The sequence below is a fragment of the Megascapheus bottae genome, chromosome 6, assembly GCF_031878675.1.
Source record: "Megascapheus bottae isolate mThoBot1 chromosome 6, mThoBot2.hap1, whole genome shotgun sequence".
Classification (NCBI taxonomy): domain Eukaryota; kingdom Metazoa; phylum Chordata; class Mammalia; order Rodentia; family Geomyidae; genus Megascapheus; species Megascapheus bottae.
Genome location: NC_143514.1, coordinates 23,882,194 through 23,904,271, shown reverse-complemented (window position 1 = coordinate 23,904,271; position 22,078 = coordinate 23,882,194). Strand labels below are relative to the sequence as shown.

General features: G+C 37.1%; 1 protein-coding gene across 3 annotated transcripts in view; it reads left to right on the top strand.

Annotated features, from left to right (window-relative positions):
* Hs2st1 (heparan sulfate 2-O-sulfotransferase 1) overlaps positions 1–21,565 on the top strand; it is a 116,368-nt gene extending 94,803 nt beyond the window's left edge. For 2 of the 3 annotated variants that reach the window (XM_090334464.1, XM_090334466.1), the window contains 5 exons: positions 571–656; positions 6,709–6,847; positions 17,160–17,257; positions 17,959–18,116; positions 19,465–21,565. In XM_090334464.1, the coding sequence (XP_090190590.1) occupies positions 571–656; positions 6,709–6,847; positions 17,160–17,257; positions 17,959–18,116; positions 19,465–19,694 (711 nt within the window). In that variant the 3' untranslated portion in view covers positions 19,695–21,565. The remainder of the gene's footprint in view (positions 1–570; positions 657–6,708; positions 6,848–17,159; positions 17,258–17,958; positions 18,117–19,464) is intronic. The other variant, XM_090334465.1, reaches the window with a different exon arrangement.
* The last annotated feature ends 513 nt before the right edge of the window (positions 21,566–22,078 follow it).

The following is a 22,078-nucleotide window of genomic DNA, read 5'->3' as shown; positions in this document are numbered from 1 at the left end:
AATTTGCGTAGTTCATTTTTTACATAGTGTATATTGAATTCCATGACTACATTGGCTTACCCTTCCTTCTTTCATACCTGTCTGCTCCCCTAAAAATACAAAAGCAGCACCAACAATAACAAGAAATGTGTTTTTGACTACCCTGTTTCTGAGAAGAAAACCTACTTAGAATGCCCCGTGCTGTGTGTGTGTGTGTGTGTGTGTGTGTGTGTGTGTGTGTGTGTGTGTGCGTGTGCGTGCTTGTGTCTGTGTGTTGGTAGGAGGTAAATATATACCACACCTACTCTTCTTCCATCCATTTTAGTACACTTACTCTTCAGTGCTGTAAATGGCTGAGTTGTGCACTTTGATTTTTAGATTTGTTTTTTATCTGAACATAGCATTAGTATTTCTTTCTGTGATGAATTAGTGGTCATGAGTTAAACTACACTGCTCTAAACCCATGCCTCCAGGTTGGTAATTGTCAAAGCAGTGAGATTGGTTTTAAATTCCTAAATGGAAAGTACTTTGTTTTGAAATTTCTCTTTCTGTAAATTGTGCTTGAATAATGAGTGCATTCTCTCTTTTTAGGTACGTTTTGTAAAGAATATAACTTCATGGAAAGAGATGAAGCCAGGCTTTTATCATGGACATATTTCTTACTTGGATTTTGCAAAGTAAGTTATATTCAAAATGACACACTAAAGAATTCTTAATACTGCAGCAATCTAAAAAAAGAAATAAATTCATTAAATTGTTATTTTGATTTTCAAAAAAAGAAAAATACTGACTTGTGTTTGCCCCTTTCAGATCAGTAATTTAAATATTCCTTCTAGTCTTTTACTGCCCTCTAGTGTTCATAAATTGACAGTTCTTGTGTTAATTAATAGAAATTCAAGTGAAGTTAAATTTACTATATTTTTTAGTTATTATTGCATGTATGTTTCATATATAATCAGAGGGATAATTTTACAGTGAGAACTGAAGTTTTAATGTAGTTGATCTCATTAAGACTTTTCTACATCATTTTCTGAGAGAAAACCAAGAACTCTTACTTGGTTATTGGAACCACATTATATCTACTTCTCAGCTCAGACTTAGTAAAGGCGCACTGTGCCCTGGTCTACCTTGGTTTAGCTTTCAAGTTATGAAGTATTAGGGAAAGATTTTTCTTATGATTAATTATTTCCTTTTGCATTTAAATTTGAATTTGATTGGTGATAAGTCTCTTATCCTATTTTGTTGGAAGTGTGGAATCAGAATATAACTATCATATTTTCCTTAAGGAAAGTTAAAATAAAGAGTATGTGTACATACAATATTCAGTCACTGTGTGACCTCTTTCTGGAGTCTGTGCCATACTAAATACTAGTCAGAAAATGAATAGTGTTAACATGAGTCTAATGAATCCATTTGAGCTTGTTTTATAAAGTACATGCAATAAACATCACATTTAAGCAGTTTCCTAATGATATTCTGCAATAACGTTAGAAACACCAAAAAATACTATTCTATTTGCAATCAACTTTTAAATTAGCAGTCATGATTTAAAGGAATACATCTTCATATACTTGTCAGCTTTAAGAGGAACAATGTATAAAAACTTAAAAAGAAAGTAGTAATCTGCTGTCAATTTAACTTCTTAAAGTTGAAAATATAAAGTAGAATGAAATACTAATTCAGATAAATAATAAATCTTGATGTCTTTGAAATTATATTATTAAAAACAAATCACACATATTGCCTACATAAAATTATATACTTCTATTTTTAATTCTTCTCATTGTAGTCAAGATCTTTCCATAAAACAGTAGTTTTAAATTTAGATCTATATTTTTCTATAAATAATTCATACTGCAATATTGAGAACATTTTATAGGCAGCTTTAAAATAAACTAATTATTTTTTTTCTTTGCACAGGCATTGAACCAATTTCATAAGTGTAATTGATATGCATATTTCCCTCAGGGCTGCGTTATCCTTGAATTGAATGTTTGTTACCCTTTCACCTAAATTATTTCTTTTTTCTCCACACAGAGTTTGGCTTATAATACTTTGGATTTTCATTATTAAAATTATATATTGAGTGCTTTTGCTTTTGGCAAAATCTTATACTTAGAACAAAGCTCTGGTATTTGCAAAGAGACTTGTACTTGAAAAGTATAAAGCTTTATGGAAAGAATATTACTTATTAAACACTGACATGAATGTTAAAAGGTATAAATATTTTCATAGTAGGGTTTATGTTATTGAAAATGAAAAAATATTGTGAAAATTTTAATAGACTTAAAATTTTAAACAAATACATATACAAAATCAGTGTTTACGATCAGTGTATATAGAGGTAGATGTAACTAGAATCTTTTTAATATATTTAACTGGATAGTTATACATACCAAGTATTAGCAAGAAAGAGGAAAGAAACACCACTTTACTGAATTTTAAAATATCCTTTGAGATATATTCTTTTTTTGCGATTGTTTGAGTGTGAATTGTTAGGTTATTGCTCATGTTTGCTGGACTAGCATTCCATTACTATATCTATATTGGCTTTTGCTGATTATTTTGCATATAGGATCTAGTGAATTTTTCAGCTTGGTCTTGCCTCAAATTTCTATTCTTCTGATATCAGCCTCCTATGTAGCTAGGATTACAAATTCTCCCACAGAACAGCTTTTGTAAAGTAGCCAATTAGTAATAATCTTCCCATCCTAACTCTATTAATATTCAGTGAGTAGGACATTAAGGCTAACACTGATGAGAAAGCTATGAGTAAGAGAAAAATAGTCACTGCCCTAATAGAGCTTCTACTGATAACCTGTGGTACAGTGTTATATATTTGCACATTACTGTTTTCCTCAGGAAACTTTAATGCTTTTGGAGAGAAAAGATTTGCAGGTGAAACAGTACTAAACTAAGCTAAAAGTTGAATTGCCCAATTGCAACAGCTTCTGGATATAGGGGATATCAAATGAAAACTGATGTCACTGTGTGATGTAGTGATCAAGAAGAGAGATCTAAAGATTTCAGTCTTTCCAAAACAGTATCCAGTGGTATTTTAAAATAAATTTCTCTGTTTATATACTCCAATGCTTTCTTTCCAAAATCCCCATTAAGATTAATTCTTAAAATGATGTACTGGAGGCCGAGAGTTTGGCCTAGTGGTAGAGTACTTGCCTAGCATGCACAAAGACCCGGGTTTGATTCCTCGGTACCCCACATACATAGCAAAAAGCCAGAAGTGGTGCTGAGGCTCAAGTGGTAGAGCTCTAGCCTTGAGAAAGTCCAAGGACAGTGCTCAGACCCTGAGCTCAAGCCCAGGACTGGCAAAAAAAAGTGATGTACAGGCTCACCTGAGCCCACCTTGCCTCTGCACTCACCCTGTTACTGTCCTGAGTGTGTAGTCAGAGTTATGCTGCTATTCCTCTAACATCTGGTACTTGGAAGAAATCTTGCATCCTAGAACACTGTCTCCTAGACAGTGGCTCCTTCCTCATTATGTAACATTGCTGATGCCTTCCTAAACGTTGTTTTCTCTCTTACTGTCCTAGTACACTCTATTCTGTTTCACTGCATTTTTCTTTGTAATATGTCTTTGTCTATTTCTCCCAGGTACTGAGACTGTAAGCATGCATCACCATGCCTGAACTCTTTCCTTTGGTTGATTACACCAGCTGAGCTAAGATTGTCATTATTTATATTGTTAAAATTTTTTACTTAATTTTTTCCAATTTCCCTTTTCTTTATTTCTGCTCAAATCTTTTTATTCCCTTGCTTCTAAATTTGGTCTAGTTTGTTCTTGCATTTCAAGTTTACTAAATTATCATCAGGTTATTTGAAGGCTTTTTTTTTTTTTACATAGGCACTTTTCATGGAGATAGCTGTGAAAGTTGTGAACTTTTGTCTGGTAGTACTACTTTTTATATGTGTTCTTTTCCAAATTTCCTCTTGATTTTGTCTTTGTTTCTTTGATCACTTGAGTGGAAGGTGTTTAATTTACATATGTTTGTGCAATTCTGTTGATTGCTAGTTTTACTTTATTTGAGTTAGAGAAGATACATGCTTTTATTGTGAAGTATTAAATAGGCTAATACTTGTTTTGTATCCAAATTAGGAACTATCCTGACAGTTTCTAATAGAAAAGGTATCTATTCTGTAGATATTGAGTCAAATATTCTGTAAATATCTGCTAACTCCATTTCTGCAATTAGGTTTAATTCTAACAGTTATTTGATTTGCTTTGTCTGGATGATCTCTTGATAAAAGTGAGATGTTGAAATCTCCAATTCTTACTGTATTTGAATCTGTCAGTCCTTTCAGATCTAATAATGTTGGCCTTATATAGTTGAGTGCTTCAAAATTGGATGTGTGTGTGTGTGTGTGTGTAGTGTATTTTATCTTACTTTTTCCATTTGCACGGTTTATCTTTTGTTGGCCTGTACCTTAGTTTCAGTGTATGTGAGTTTCTTGTAAGCAGCATATCATTGAGTCTATTTTTATTATCCACTCAGACCATATCTTTTAATTGAAATATTTAATCCATTTATATTTAGAGTTAGTACTGCTAAATAATGACAATTCTGCCATTTTGCTAATGGCTTACTGATAAGCAAAGACATGTTCCTTTAATTTTGGTTGTTTTAAATATTCTTTGTTTCTTCCTTTCATCATTCATCTTTCTGATTTTTTTTGTCTTTATTTTTTGTGTATCTGCTCTACTAGTGAGTTTGCACCTTCGTATGTTTTCATGATAGAAGTTATCCTTTCATATCTAATGCAGAGACTCCTGTAAGCATTCTTATCTGATGGTAATGAATTCTTATGGGTGTTGTATTTTATTTTACGTTTTTGCAGCACTGAGGCTGAACTCGGAGTTCTACGTTCAGTAGGCAGGTGAATTACCATCTGAGCCACTACTAGCCTTTTTGCCCTATTTACTTTTCAGGTAAGGTTTTACCTTTTATGCCAGGCTGTTCTAACTACCAGCTTTTCTGTTGAGCTAGGGTCTTGCTAAGTTTTAGCCAGAGTTAGCCGTGAAATATTATCCTCCTGTTTTCCATGTGAGCCACTTCACCTGGCATCTTATTAACAGCTTTTCTGAGCATAATATTCTTTGCTTGTGGGTCTTTTTTTTTCTTTCAAGCTTTAGAATATTCCATTTTCTTTTAGTCTAGAAGTCTGCTATTGTTTTAATGGAGGTTCCTTGTATATGATTTTGTACTTGCTCTCCTTGTTTTTCAGCTTCATTGTTTTTTTTCTTCCAATAATTTAACTATACTATGCTTGAGAAGACCTTTGATAGTTAAATTTATCTTTTTAAGTTTCTTTCTGCACTTGAATATTTGTATCTTTCCCACAGTTTAGAAAGTTTTCAGTAGTTATTTCACTAACGAAGTTTTCTGTGTCTTTTCCCTTCTCTTCTGGAATACCCAAAGTGCAAAAGTGCAAAATGCTCAGTTACTGCAGTCTTGTAAATCTTAAAGCCTTCTGAATTCTAATTTTATACATTTATTTGGTTTTTCTAATTAGGTTGTTTCAAAAGATTTTTATGCAATTGTAGAGCCGAAAGAGAGAGAGAGAGAGAGAGAGAGAGAGAGAGAGAGAGAGAGAGAGAGAGAGAGAAAGAGAGAGAGAGAGCGTGTGTGTGTGTGTGTGTGTGTGTGTGTGTGTGTGTGTGTGTGTGTGTGCGCATATATATTTTTGCCAGTCCTGGGCCTTGAACTCAGGGCCTAAGCACTGTCCTTGGGTTTTCTCAAGTATAGAGCTCTACCACTTGAGCCACAGCACCATTTTCTATGTACGTGGTATTGAGGAATCCAACCCGGGTCTTCATGCATGCCAGGCAAGCAGTCTTACCACTAGGTGAGACTCCTGGCACCAAATTTTTTTACTTTTTGTTGAGTTATTAAATTCCAAATATTTTATTTGGTTTTCATGATCTTTCATGACTGAATTTCCCATTCACATCATAAATTCTTACTGATTTCATTAATTTGTCTCTGTAGTTAGTTGCCTTTAAAATTATTTTTAATTCCTTATTAGTTTTCCTTTATCATTTTCCTTTCCTGGGATTCAGGCTTCCTATGTTTGTATCAATATTTATGCATCTGAAAGATCTTTTTTTTCCTCTTAGTTGCATACAATCATTTTTACAGTTAAAGGCAGACCTAGAATATATATTTGATAGGATTTGCTGGCTTTGGTTTTAGTGTTCCTGTAACTGTTTCAGGTGTAGTCAGCATTGGTGATGCCTGTGTGTGCCTCACTGGCTCCAGTTGCAGAGACTGTAGAATTGCAGTGCCAAACAGGATACAGCTTTCTTAGGCAAGGCAGGTTCACTGGCAGTTCTGGGCATAGTTACCTATCTGCAAGTAGAGGACTACTGTCAGTTTCCACAGATTGTATGGAGGGGAGGCCTCTCTGGCAAGCCAGGGCAAGGCAAAACTGGTTTGGCAGCACATACATGTACCTATTAGTTTCAAGGGCTGTCTGTGGATGAGGCTGTCACTGTTTGTCGGGGTAGGTGTGATGCAGCGTACCTAGTTGTCACTTGGCGACCAGCTTACAGAGTGGACTGAGATGGGACACTTGTCAGTGTCCAAGAGCTGCACAAATCAGTTCACAAGGACCCTCCTGCTCAAGGTGGGCTGTTGATCAGCTTCTCAGGGCCTCCCTATACTGTGCTTTCAAGGACAAGTTGCTGAGAATCTAATTTTGCTTTTATTTCAGATTTGGTGTGAAGAAGAAACCAATTTACATTAATGTCATAAGAGACCCTATTGAGAGACTGGTTTCGTACTATTACTTTCTGAGATTTGGTGATGACTATAGGCCAGGATTAAGGAGACGAAAGCAAGGAGACAAAAAGGTAATACTTTAGTTTTAAGATTTTCATAGAGACAGTTGTTTAAAGCTTCTATTAAACAATGTGCTTTTGAAATTTGTCGATTATAAATGTACTGATTGTTAATTGTGGAAATTTTGAAAAGACCTCCAAAATATATAGAAACAAAACAACAAATATAGGTGTGTGGGGCTAGATCTCTGGCAGGAGGTAAGTGTGAATGACATGCACACAGTATACATGCCGGGAGGACGAGCATGAGCAGGTCTCGTTTATTATTGCGCAGATCAGGAATTAAATAGTCCCGGCACCCCAACCTCCTGAGTCTCCCCCGGCCAATTACCCAGCAGGGAGTTGATGTAAGGCACTTTAAACAGGTACTGATTGGTCCTTGGGGGGAATGCAGGGAGTGTGGATAGGTCATGGCCAGTGAGCTAGGCAGACATGCCTGAGTCACGTCTCTACAAGCAGGAAGTGTGCTTCTACTGCTTCTCTAGCTGACTCAGCCAGATCTGACCAGCTCTACCCACAAATTCCCCCTTTTCTTTTAAAAGGACCGTCATTATGGTGACCTGTTGCTGGAGGCGTAGTTGCTGGGAGTGCAGACACTTAATAATTCCCAAAAGAGCAAGCCCTAGTAGCCCCAGATAACTATAGTGGATGGCGAAAACCATTGTTGCAGTTTTTTAAGTACATCTTCTAAAAAGGAGGCAGCGGGAACAAGTTGTATGGTAGTCTGATTTAGGCGGGTAATATCATGGAGTAAGCACTGAGTAAAGTTTAAGTAATTAAGGAACCAAGGGCCTTTGATATAGCCACTAAGTTCAGTGACATTGGGCATGGAAGTGTAAAGCTGACAGACAGAAGTAGTCATAGCATTGCATAGTCCTCCTTGTTGCAGCCAAAGAAATATAATCTGTTCTTGGAGCAAATCTATCTGTTGTTGGAGCACGAGGAGGCCTCCTTTAAGATGATTGGCAACCTGCAGGTGCTGTAGCTCTATGCATGACAACTGAGGGATGAGCTGATTTATCTGTTGTATGGTAGACATGCTCTGAGACAATGATATGGCGGCGGTAGTAGCAGAAACTACTGAGGTGATGATTGCTGACACGATCACAATGATCAATCCTATTGCTATCTTTTTTTCTTTTTTTGCCAGTCTTGGGCTTAAGCTCAGGGCCTGAGCACTGTCCTTGGATTTTTCTCAAGGCTAGAGCTCTACCACTTGAGCCTCAGCACCACTTCTGGCTTTTTCTAAGTGTGTGGTACCAAGGAATCGAACCCGAGTCTTCGTGCGGCAAGCACTCTACCACTAGGCCAAACTCCCGGCCCTCCTATTGCTATCTTATGGTGCGGACAAATTAGTTGAACCTGAGAAAACTGAGAGTCGTTAGTATCCAAAACAATAAATGGGGGAACACACACCAAACCTGCAAAGGAATAAGTATCATTTGGTTTCCAGTGATTACTGAGTGTGCAGGCATCAGAGGAGTTGTCTCCTAGGCAGAAAAAGAACGGGGCTCTGACCATTACCATCCCTGACACATGGTCGCACGCCGTGCGGTTGCAACGATGTTTGTTGGCCAATATGAGGGGAGATAAATCAAGACAGGAATGTGACGAACAGACAATTAGCATGGGGGGGGTCCTAGGTCTCCCATTCGTCCCCCTGAGGAGTTGTAAAAATCTTTTAGATTTTGAGGTTTGGGGTTCTCTTTAGACCCGTTGTATATGGCTGGACATAAGGACAAGGCGAGGCTTCCAAATTTTTTGTCTTGCCAGGAGTTGGCACAAAGACTAATCACCTCGAGAGGAACTGAAACACTGCCAAAACTATTAAATTTCCTATGAGGGCAGAGCTGCATACAAAAAAGTATATCAGTAGCATGAGTGCAGTTTTTCCCAGTGGAGCAAACAAGGTAGGGTCCCGTGTAGTTCCACCATCCTGTCCCATGAGTCACATGGCAAGGGGGATAGTATCGCCATCAAATTGCCTAGCTGACTCATTTGAAAAGCAAAAGGAAGTGGCCTTCTCCCATTCAAAGGTGAGGTTTGTTTTTTTGGTGCCATAAAGCATCTGCCAAAAAAGGGAGGCCAACCGTGCCATTGGAAGAGAACATTTGGGGAAAATGGTGGTATCTTCCCCCACCATCATCAAGATCTGGGGGCTGGGTACTAGTGTTATCTTACCCTGCCCTGCAGCAGATTGGGAATTGTCTGTAATAATGGCACACATCAGGAGGAATAGAGTACCATGGCCATGGCCTGTTCTACCAATCCCTTCACATCTCCCCAGGTGATGGCATGTGCTCTAGCTTGGGGTCTACATTTTTTCCTCCGTGGGCTGTCCGACATAGTCGACGCATCTCTCTCGTGGGCAGTGACAGCTAGTCGGACATCTCGAGTTGGAATCCAAATAGGTTTGTCACTCGTGTCTGGAAAGATACAAGCAAACCTTCTCCCTTGTGCCATTACGGGAGCAGGGTCCTCCCACCTTCTTGTGATGGGGTCCCTCCATCTAACCAAGGGGACTGGAGTAGGTGTTTTCATGAGGCCCCAGTGTAGGGCTGCTGGGGACCCGCGTGTGGCAGGTGCAAATGTCAGGAAATTTTTTACTATAAGGCAGTAATTTAATTGTGTTTGGGGGTCTTTGAGCCCTAGCCCTTCCATAGGTGAAAGCTTATAGGACCCATAATTTTTTGAATTTTTAATTTTTTTCTTCTGTTTTAGCACTGAATGTTTGTTTTGTTGTATAGCTCTGTTAACAACCAGAAACCATTGCAACTCCTCCTTGTTAGCATGATGTATTTTTGTGATATTTTGGTTCTCTTCATCTTAATAACGTCAGTTTTTATTTATAGTCATCAGTTTTAGAGAAACTGTTTTGCTGACACAGCTATGCTCAGGCAAGGACAGGGTGATGGTTTGTGTTAGGTTCAGATTTGGTAGGATACAAACAGTGAAGGATATTACCTTTGTGGGATGCCACTGCTCACAAAGTCATGCAGAACAAGGAGAGACCATCTGACATGATTGGACACCTGCTTTCCCTGCCTGATTCCCCCACTGACTTGGCCTGGTGCTTCACCCCTTGAAACATGCATGTGTTGCTATTCATATTTTCCATGATTTTTCCTTAACTCTGGAAAAGATGTTTATTGACCTTTAAGGTCAAGCTCCAGGTGACAGTTTCCATGAAGTCATTTGTCCCCAGGTAATTACATCCCTTTATGTTTGCCACATGAATGATCAGTAGATTTTTTAAATTTAATTTTTTTCAAGGTGATTACAGAGGGGTTACAGTAACATAGGTAAGGTAGTGAATACATTTCTTGCTGAACATTGTTTTCCTAAAAACATCTGTGTCCTTCCTTAATGTCAAAACTTGAAGCAGAAAGTATTGGTCCAAAAATGAATAACTATCCAAATATTTCTCTATATATTTCTTTGTTTTTTTTTTTTTGGTGGGGGGCAGGTCATGGGGTTTGAGCTTTTAAAGCTCAAGGCTGTCCCCGAGCTCTTCAGCTCAAGGCTACCACCCTACCCCTGGGTCTGGGCATTGTCCCTGAGCTCTTCAGCTCAAGTCTACCACTCTACCTTTGAGCCAACCCTCCCTTCCCCATTTTCTAGAGGTTAATTGGAGATAAGAGTCTCAAATCCTTTTGTGCCCAGGCTGGCTTTGTACTTTGATCCTCAGATCTCAGCCTCCTGAGTAGCTAGGATTACATGCGTGAACCACCGCGCCTGGCTCTCTCTCTCTCTCTCTATTTCTGTCTGTCCACCTCTTATTACTTTGTTTCCTAAAATGATTTGCATTATGGAGATTCTGCGAGATTTTATACATACATACATACATACATACATACATACATACATACATACACACATCTCTTTTGTAGCTATACCATTTACATTGTTATTCAGTATCCTTTGATCAAAGGAACAATTGTGTTATTAAAGAAGAGATGTCATATAGGTTCCTGCATCCATCTTCCTATGTAGTTTGGGGGATTAAACACTAAAATCATTGCTAATTAATAAAATAAACAACAATAACACACTTATTATTGTATACCAAAGTATACCCAATGAATGTTTTAAGTTATTTATGGGTTTTTTTTCCTGTTAGCTCATGTAATTCTGTGAAGTAGCTGTTACTGTCCTTATTTTACAAATAAGGAAACTGAGATGCAGGGTCCTTGCCTAATGACATACAACTAGTAAATGTTGGTGTTGGAATTTAATCCTAACCTCTGCCATTCCATAGTCCCTAGTTTTAGACCCTCATGTTTCCCACAACTGGGTGCTAGTGGCTCCCTCTTGAGTGGCTCATTCAGGAACTGGGACTTGGAGGATTGTGGTTCACAGCCAGCCCTGGCATAAAAGTCTGTAAGACTCCATCTCTCCAGTTAGCTAGCAAAATGCCAGTTCATTACCAGCACCCACCAAGAATGACATCATTTTATATTTTTGTAAAACCTTTTAGTATCTGCCTTAACATAGACAGCCTCATTTTCATTATCTATTTGTGAGCTCAGCCTATTCTATAAAGAAAAATCCAGCTTCATTCAGATATGTCATTGAAAAAGAGAGCTGTACAAAATCTTTTCAGAAAACTGTGACTGTTCTTCATATGAAAATCTGAGAAGTTTCCTAGTTGTAATGTGAAACCTGAGATCATAGCAAGCAGTGAACTTAATACCGGTACAATGAAATCCGTTCAGATATTGTGCTTTATCACTTGAATTGGTCTTTTAGTTAAGCATACTTCTGAAACATCATATATTGGTCATCTTAAGCATATTGGTTTGTTGAACTATATGGGCCTTCCACATATGTATGCATTTACTGTACATTATCAAAAATTTTACATATTGATACCACAATGCGCCTTAGAAGTTTTCTAAAATTGTATTTTTTCCTTAAAAGTTTAATTTATATAATTGGCCATACCATAGGATTTTTTTAACTTCTATTGTTACTGTTTCAGGCCAGATAATTCTTTGTCATAGGGTACTACCTATAAGAGGAGGGTGTTATAAGAATGTATCTTCTCCACATTGCCAGTTGCCCTCTGGGAGCAAAACAGGTCTCACTTAAGAACCAGTTTGCTATCAACTATGTTATCTGTTTTGTTTCAAGTGAGACACACAGTTTACTCATTTTGAAAAAAGACCCCTAACTACCCAAGGTGAAAAGCCATACTCTGTCTCCATTGTTCATTCAGCATAACTCTCACTATGTTAGGCACCTATAATTCTATCTCCCACATGATTTCAGTTTTGTCTTTTTCTAATAGATTATTAGGGTTTTTTCAAAAAAAAACATGTACAAAGAGTAAATATGTATTTTTCAGTATTTCCTGGCTTCAAAGATCACAATTCCTACCCCAAATGGAAGGAATTTTGGTGGGAGAGAGGAATATGCCATGGGAAAGAAGGAAAAAAGAAAAGAAAAGAAAAACCTGGAAAGGTCTTAAAATAGGAAAATAACTTTTATTTCAAAAAGGAGAGAACTGGAAACTGCTGTAGTTTGTGTGAAATCATTGGGGCCCTCAGAGAAAGGAGTTTAAGTGGAATTTAAAGGAGGAGCATCTGAGAGGAAGTGGGGAAATGAGCGGCACAACAACTTCCCGAGAGAAACCTGGCTTTAAGAGGGACCAAAAACAGGGAATGTGTTTCTGAGATGACAGATATCTTGGGCATATCCACATATCTGGAGAAAGTAAGAAAGTGAAATGGCTTAAAAAAAAAGAGACTTGCTGGAGCAGGGTCTCAGAAGGGAGTGGAAAGTGGTATTCAGGGATAGACGAAAACAGCTCTTAAAGATGGGAGCAGAAGGAGCTACAGATGCAGATAGATATTCATATATCTAAGGAGCACACTGAGGGAGCTCACTAGCCCTAGCTTTGGTTATCTATGTAAAATAGAAAGCAAGGCCATTTCCAGAAAAGAAGTTCAATCAAACATCCAATTGAGTTTAGTATTTTTACCTTTAATTAAATATCCAAATTAGTAGTTTTCATATTTCATAGATTTAAAAATCATTTGTATCTAATATTCATAATAAATATTTTTTTTTCTTAGCACACATGGTTTTTAGTGAATGAGCTGATCATATCTTCATTCCCCCCCCCTCAGGTACACTGAACTGGGTCTGTGAGAAACAGTCTGGAGTGTTTTTGTTGATTTAATTTGTTTCCTTTTTGTTTTAAGGATTGAACTTTTGAAGAAAAAAATATTCCTTTGTAGAAAAAAATCAGTTTTCTGGAATGTGACCATAATTCAGAGATTAAAGAGGTGGATAAAAATGGAATTTCCTCTGGGCACTGTTGGCTCACACCTATAATCTTAGTCACTCAGAAGACTTCAGGATCGTGGTTCAAAGTTCCCATGCAGGAAAGTCCATGACCCTCTTACCTCTAGTTAAGCACCAGAAAAGCTAGAAGTGGAGCTATGGCTCAAGTGATAGAACATGAACCTGGAGCACAAAAGCTCAGGGTTAGCGTCTGGGCCCTGCCCTGAATTTAAGTCCCAGGACTGGCACACAAAAAAAGTTTTGGTTTCTAGTCATTTGTGTCAGTGTTTGATGGCATGAAGAGAAGCTGTAGCATTTCATCTGGACTAAGAGCCCAGTGGTGTGAGCATAATATTGTAAATGTTAGTCTGAAAGCGTAGTAAAGGTGGGAGTCATTCATCTTATTTTTTTCTTTCTCACTAGAAAATAATTGGTTTCATTTATTCATTAAATATTGGTGTAGGAATGAGGAAATTTCTGTTATGCTAAGATCTACCATTTTAAAAATTATTTATAGGGCTTATTTTAATTGTTGCTGTTTTTCCTCACATCTGCCCTGCTTCTTGCCATGTTTGAGTTCTTTTAGTTGACAGGAAAAAAAGACTCATTCCAAGTTAAGAATCTGGAAGGAAGGCAAAACACAAACAATTTCCTACTTTTGTATTTTCTAATAAAATACTTGGTGATGAATTAATGTTAAGCTACAAAAATCTAAATAGTTGGAATAAGATCCTTTTCCTCACCTCTCTCTAGAGGTCCATCCAGGCTCTTGGGCAGCATTGTGCCTCATTGTGCTTTAAGGGACCTAAGTTCCTCACATGCTCTGGTATTCTTTGACAGTTATGCTTACCACTTCTGAGTTCTAGTCTATGGGAAGGAAGGAAGGAAGGAAGGAAGGAAGGAAGGAAGGAAGGAAGGAAGGAAGGAAGGAAGGAAGGAAGGAAGGAAGGAAGGAAGGAAGGAAGGAAGGAAGGGGCAAACACAGTAGAGTAGCTGACTCCAAAGTGATCTATATCACTTCTCCAGTCTTCTAGCATAACCTTAGTGGTATGACCATATTCAACTCACTGCAAGAGAGGCTAACTCTGACCTATAGAAGAATGGAATTGTAGAGTCACTTTTAGTGTGTCAGGTTGAATTTGAAGATGGGAAACTACTGTCCAAAACCAAATTTGAAGGCTTTCTAAATTTTTGTTGCTTGAAGTACTAAGTTACTTAAGAATATAGGGATTAACAATATGCTAATTAGATAATTTGAGCTAAAATGCCTGTCTTGCTTGTTCAATTTATTTTTAGTTCAGTTTTAAGCCAAGGTAGTATATATTCTGATACCTTATATGTGTACATGTAACTTTATGGTAACTGTTAATGTTGGAACCTTTCTTGATATGGTAGCTTCTTATATTTAAGCAAAACATGTTCAAATATCTTTGAATGTCATGCATAGAATCACAAGCACATTTAAAATGGTGGTAGAAATTGTGGCTTTATACATACTCACTTTAGTAACTTATCCCCCTTCTGTCTTATACCTAGATAGAGGCATAAGGCAGCAAAGAGAGGACTTCTGCTGAGCTGGAGATGACATTTCCATGAGCTAGGGCCTGTTAGAAATTAAATAGATAAGCAGTCAGAAGCCTTGGGATCTATCATCACTCAGTTCATTGAGCCAAAGACTTCATGGAAATTGGGATGTAATAGAGAGAGAGACATAGGCATGTTTTTTTTTTTTTAATGTAGTTGCTGGCATAAGTGATAAAACCACTTTTTTAGAAAAATGGTTTGATACAGGAAAAATAAATAAGGCCATCTAGAAAGAAACTCAGAAGTGACGTAATGACCACTGAAATGGTCATTAGTGTCTTGAGTGTATTCAGTCTTGGCTGTAACCTTAAAAACACAAAGCAAATTTGAGAGAACTCTAAAGGACAGTCAGAATGTTTCATGAGGAAAATAAAAACCCTTTTCTTTGTCTTCATTTCCACTTAACTGTTTTTCATGCTCATGTGTCCCCAAATTATACTCTGTCCAGTGACAGCTTACAAATATTTTGTGCAAAGTTTGTATTGCATTATACTATGTGTGATGGAAAACACGTGCATATTACATGACATTTTCACCTTTACCATTGTTAAGGAGACATAACACATTAAAAATACATGAACCTAGTTATAGAAATAGTCATGCAAATAGATGATAGATGATAGATAGATAGATAGATAGATAGATAGATAGATAGATAGATAGATAGATATGCATAACTAGAACCTAAGAGCTGACTGTTAGAAGCTAATATAAAAATGATTTCTATAACCTGAAAGGAAATAGAGTGATTTTATGACACAACAGTCAGTAGAAAGGTAATAAAGATTATATATCTTATATCTGCATATAATCTAAAATGCTAGCTAAATCTACCAGAAGATGAAAATATAGTCAGCAAAGGTTTAAAGAATTAGAAATACACATAGCATAGGTTAATCTGGTAGGAGAGAGAAGTTATACAGAGAGATTAGGCAAGACATTGAGGTCAAATTATGAAGCACTCATGAAAAGTAAGATAAAGAGTTTGTATTTTTTTAAAAAACATATTCAAAGCAGTGGAAGGTTTCAATGTAGAAGTCAGTGACTACTTAGGCTTATCTAGTAAGCACACAAGACTGCTCAAAGGAACACACTTAGTTTTGAGAAGTCCTTGTGGAAGTAAGGATTGAGAAAGTAAAACTGTACTGGAAAGACTTTGCCTTCGGGAATCCAGGTGAGAAAGAAAAAAGATTAAGAGCTGTTTGGGAATCTTATGTCTCAGTTATGAGGGACAGTATAGGTAAAATAGTCAATACAGAGTACATTGGGAACTCAGATGAAAAACACACATTATGTGCCTGGCTCAGGTAGTTTGCGTAGCAAGCAGCAGCTTCTGAGCTCAAACCCCAGTACTCCCCCTCATTCTACAAATACATAGTAGGAATTAAAAAAAAAAAAAATGTTAAGGGTTGGGCAAAGAGACCATAGCTAAGATGAATAAATGGCTACTTGGTAGAAGGACCTGAATATGCTTTATCAAAGATAATGATAATACATTTAGAAAGACATAAAAGAACCAACAAGACCAGAGCTTTTTCACAGAAGAGCAGATGGATCCAAATGCCATGAGCATCAAGAAGACAGGAACCAACAACGTGACCATTGAAAAGAAAGGTGGAGAGAGACACATATGAAGGCATTTAGGACTGCATACTCTGACCCAGTCACTGTGATAGATTCAGTTCTTAAGGTGTGAGTATGTCCTCACTTGTAAACTGAGGGCATTAACATAAAGCTTAAATGTTAAGATCCAAAGTCATGAATCTTTTCTTTGTTTCATAGGATAGGTTATATCTGTAAAGGAATTGACCAAATAAACTGTAGGCTGAGGTTTGCTGTTGTCTCTTGAATGTTGCCAAGATAGAATCATTCTATTGTAGCTTACTCTATGCCAGTTCAAAGGAATTTGGGGCCTTCATTCTCAGAATTTTTTGGTTGAACATGTCCTCTGAGTTTATCTAACCTTGCAGGTTAGAAAAGTCCTGGTGGAAGCAATGAAGACTTGCTTGACACAAGTGTTCTTTCCTTTCTCTCATTCTTGTTTACTCTTTCCAAAAATAACAAGTGGTAGTCTGTGATTTCCTCACAGTACCACCCAAACTCCCAGATTTGTTCTCTGGTATCCCTATAGCATCTCAAATAGATAATTTCATTTAGTAAGAAAATATAAATAAGAATTCAGTTTCAAAAACAACCTGTAATCTGAGGAAGTTTCCTGTCATATAGGGTAGAATTCTTACTCCATTGGCATAAAACAAAGTTGTGAGAAAAACCTGTGTTCCAGCTTTCCTCTGTATCTCAAGCCTAGTTTTGTAACCTGCCTATTCCTTTTATTGTGCAACTTTCTCCTACCTGCTCCCACTCAAATACTTAGTAACTTAAGATATTAAGAGGTTTCCCAGGAGAAGCTTGGATTTATGACTCAACCAGTGCTTCTTTTTCTTTCTTCCAGACCTTTGATGAATGCGTGGCTGAGGGTGGCTCTGACTGTGCTCCAGAGAAGCTCTGGCTGCAGATCCCTTTCTTCTGTGGCCACAGCTCCGAATGCTGGTAGGGAGATAAAATTAACATAAATTGGTCTACCTTTCTTCTTTTCACTGTAATTGACCTTCCAAGTATAAATGTGTTAGTTAAGATATAGGTGTAGATAGTGGAAAACCAACAAAGCACAATGTGTAATTGACTAGTAGTTTGTAGTTAAGTAGTACTACCTTTAAATTCATTTACAAGATTCTTCATAGCCAGTGTTGGTGGCTCATGCCTGTAATCCTAGCTACTCAGGGAGCTGAGATCTAAGGATTGTAGTTCAAAGCCAGTCTGTGCAGAAAAGTCTGTGATACTCTTATCTCCAATAAGCTAATCAGCAAAAGCTCAAGTAATAGAGTGCTAGCCTTGAGCTGAAGAGCTCAGGGACAGTGCCCCGGCCCAGAGTTCAAGCCCTGCAACTGACCCCCCCAAAAAAATTCAAATGGGAGGAATATATGATGTATATGTACTCATTTTTAAAATTACTTTAAGCTTGTTCATATTAAAAGTCCTCTAGTTGTCTGAATTGGCACTGCATTTGGGTGGGGGGGGAATGGGATATGGAGGCAAAGGAAATTGAAAACAGGTGTGTTTCCCAAAGGAGGTTAATAAAAGGCCATTAAGTCTTTGGATGTGCATGTGTTTTATCTATTTTCTTCATAATGTATGGCATCAGAAATACTTAACAGATTTCACAACCAGGTTTTTAATTCCTTTTCTTTAAGGAATGTGGGGAGCAGGTGGGCTATGGATCAAGCCAAGTATAACTTAATTAATGAATACTTCCTGGTGGGAGTTACTGAAGAACTTGAAGATTTCATCATGTTGCTGGAGGCAGCTTTGCCCCGGTTTTTCAGGGGTGCAACAGAGCTCTATCGTACAGGTATTTAAATGAATGCTTTCTTTTTTAAACTATCCTTACCATTTTATCTTTGTTTGAAACTAGAAAAATGAATGGTTTGGGGTTTGTTCAATAAGGCATAGCCAATAGCTCCAGAATGGCAGGTATACAAAATTAATTAATTAATTTTCTTTTGCCAATCCTGAGGCTTGAACTCAGGGCCTGAGCACTGTCTTTGGACTTTCTCAAGGCTAGAGCTCTACCACTTGAGCTACAGCACCACTTCTGGCTTTTTTTTTTTTTTTTCCTATGTATGTGGTGCTGAGGAATCAAACCCAGGAACTCTTACATGCTAGGCAAGCACTCTATCACTAGGCCATACTCCTGGCCCCCAGTATTTTTTGTTAGTGAATAAACATGTATAAGTTAATAATAGAAATAGTAGAAGTAGTGAAATAATTATACCAACCTTAGAAGTGGGTTATGTCCAATAAAGTCAGATACAAAATATCAGGATTATAGAGTAAACCCTTAGGTCTATCTACCACTATTTTAAAGTAAGGATAAAGTGATAGGACTGGACCACAATGATATGTCATGTGCTATGCTTGCTTTCGTGTGCTTATTTGTTTGTTTGTTAATTAGTGCTGGTACTCGGGCTAGAGCTCAGGACCTAAGTTCTCTCTCTTAGCTTTTTGACCCACACATCCACTTCTGGATTTTTGCTTTTTTTTTTTTTTTTTTTTTTTTTTTTTAGATTCGAGTCTCTTAGGATTTTCTTCTCAGGCTGTTTTCAAATCTATCCTTAGATCCCAGGCTCTGAGTAATTAGATTATACGTGTGAGCCACCAGTGCCTGTTTTGTAACATGCTTTGAAGTGGGTTTCAGTTGCTGGAACATAACTATGTTGGTGTAGTCTAATTATGACTTTTCTTTTGACCATTGTTTAATCAGGCGCAGTCCTAAAACCACTTTCCCTAGAGTGTTTGTTTATATGTTCTAGCTTCTGTATTATTCTAGCAAGCATAATTTAGAAATTAGAATTCAGATTGGCAGTAGATAGCTATTTCATCATGTTTTACAAAATAAAGGTAGGGCAGCAAGCATTTGCAAATTCAGAGTAAGAAGTAACAGACTATACTTCGGTGAGTGGTGATCTTTATATTTACTGTTTTTATATTTCTTTACGTCTTTTCAGGTTTAAACTGGAAAGGAATAAATCACAGCTATAGTATGATTAGGTCTCTAGATTGGGTTTTGTTATATTAATATAAGACAGTTTCGTTACCTGTCCTTCCATGTGTTTAAACCAACTCTTCAAATAAAAAGGCATCAATCTTTTATGTGTTTTCTAAGAATTATTTGCCTTTTCTTTCTTTTCCTTTCTAAGTAGGAAAGAAATCTCATCTTAGGAAAACGACAGAGAAGAAGCTCCCCACTAAACAAACCATTGCAAAACTGCAGCAGTCTGACATTTGGAAAATGGAGAACGAGTTCTACGAATTTGCACTAGAGCAGTTCCAGTTCATCAGAGCCCATGCTGTTCGAGAAAAAGATGGAGACCTCTATATCCTTGCACAGAACTTTTTCTATGAGAAGATTTACCCTAAATCAAACTGAGTGCAGGTGTGGCTGTAAGATTCTTGAACTAGAATGTTGACTCTGTCTTCATCTTCACTCGTAGCTTTACCACCTGAATTGCTGATATAAGGATAAAAATATTTGTATTGAGTTGAGTTAGGAAACAGTAACATCAAAGAATTCTATACTGGCAAGTATGCCAGTATGAAGTGTAAGTTTTTAGCTTTTTTTTTTTTCTGTTAAATTTTTTAGTGATAGTTTTAACCTTCTGTTTAGGTCAAGGAGGTGTTTACATCACTTGAAATAACACACGAGACAGGTCTAATCAAGAGTCTAAATATAGTTTCAAAGACAGTTCTGGCACTTAGCTTTTGACAAAGCTTTTTTTAAGCTAACCATGAATGAAGATGAGTCCATTGACTGTTTCCACAGTCACCAGAGGTTTGAGTTCTACACCTCTATTGAATAGTGTTAATAACTGGCAGTGTGTGATTTGTGTAAATCATGTCTCATGAAATTTATTGGAATGTTCGATCATGTTTACTAAGAAATGTTTTTGCTGTAGTTGGATTTGCCCATATTTATGTAGGTGGTTTTAATTGTTTTTATGATCATTACAGTTAAAAATCAAGATAAACCATGCATAATAGTACAAAATACATAAAGAATCAAAGCAGTATTTCTCATTTCTGTCTTCCCACTGTCTAACATTGGGAAGATATCTCTAAGAATGTTGGCAATATCTGAGGTTCTAATGAAGACTTCTGCACATTATTATAAAAAAAAGTAAGTTTCGTATTTGTTTCTCCATAAGTGAAAGCAGTAGACTGAGCTATCAGTCCATATTATGACTCCATTAGTGAGCTGTGATATGGGTAGGGTTTTCCTACTTCTGTACTTTTACCTGTAGACTATTTTTACTAAGGTGCTTTATAATGTGTTTTAAAGCATTGCATTTTCAAACAAAAGAAAAGAAACTGCTGTAAATATCGCATATTTTGTGTATTTGGACCAAAAGGTTATAAGTAATTAGACAAAAGTGGTTTTGCACCAGTTTTATTATGTCGATAAAGTTATCAGACCCACTATTCTTGCATTTCTTATTAACTTTACTGTTAAGACATCACTGAAATGACCTTTAGTAACCTTACAAGTTAGAGTACATTATTCATAACTTGAGGCAGTAGCTAGTGGCAAGAGTATGCGACAAGAGTGCAAACACATTGATTTCTGGTCCTGTCTCTGTACCTTTCAGCTACACGATCTTGGGCAAGTACTTAGCCTCTCTTTGCCCCAATCTACTCACCTTGAAATGAGAATAATAATATCTGCTGTACCTACCTCACAGGGCTGTTGTGAGGATTGAGATGGCATATGAAAACTTTCAAGTGGTGAATAAATAAGGTATTATTGTGAAACCATCTTTAACATATAGTTTCATAGCATTCGTTTTTTTTAACAGTTAAAAGGAAGAAGTCTGCTTTTAAGCTTTGTGACATTTATCGTGATATAAATTTGTGTTTTATAAATACCTTCTCAGTGTTTTATCTTCAGTGTTTCAACAGCTATTGAAATATGAAACACCTGTGAACTCTTAAAGCTCCATCAGCAGCTGCTTGAGTTCAGGAGGTTTCCTTGCTGGAAACAGACATAACTAGCAGAAGTCCTTGTTCTTCACATTTGAAAGATGTGTTTTGATTTTACTTCATATTACCATTCAGAAATTGTAGCTATTTTATATCTATGGTTTTTTAGCGTATGCTTGGCAGGCTTTCATTTTCCTGTTCATTCTTTCCCTTCTTCCTCTTGGAGTAACAGTTAAAAGAATTTTAGAAACCGTTTTCTAAAAGAATGATGTTTAATATGTTTACTTCAAATAACATTCTGAACAAGGATTCATGAAACTAACCATTTCAGGTAGAACTCCTTAAAAGTTACTAACTAGGAGTAGGAGGCAGGGGATTCCAGAAAGCACTTTACAAACACATTAGTGAAGACAGACTAAAGGAAGGACTTTAGCACTATGAACATGAAAATATTAAGAAACATAGTTACGCATTCTTTTCTTGTTACTCCTTTATTCCTCCCCGCCCCCAATCCCATTTCTTCTTAGCTTTCTGAAGTATTTACTAAAAACATGTACAGATTGTTTCCTTGTCTAGAAGTAGAGCACCGCTTCAAGTGCTTGCCATTTCCTTTCCATGGCATGAACCACAGCTTATTCGTGGAGTATATACTGAATCTCCTTGAGGTACATTTAACTCTTAGGTAGCTAGAATAGCACTTGGTACATTAGGTCAAGGAGGTCAGTAAGCTTTTTAGTAAAAGACCAGAAAGTAAATCTTCTAGGTCTCTTGTCATAGCCACTCAGCTTGGTTACTGTTGGTAGTGCTGGGGAGCTATAGGCTATACAGAAACAGGCC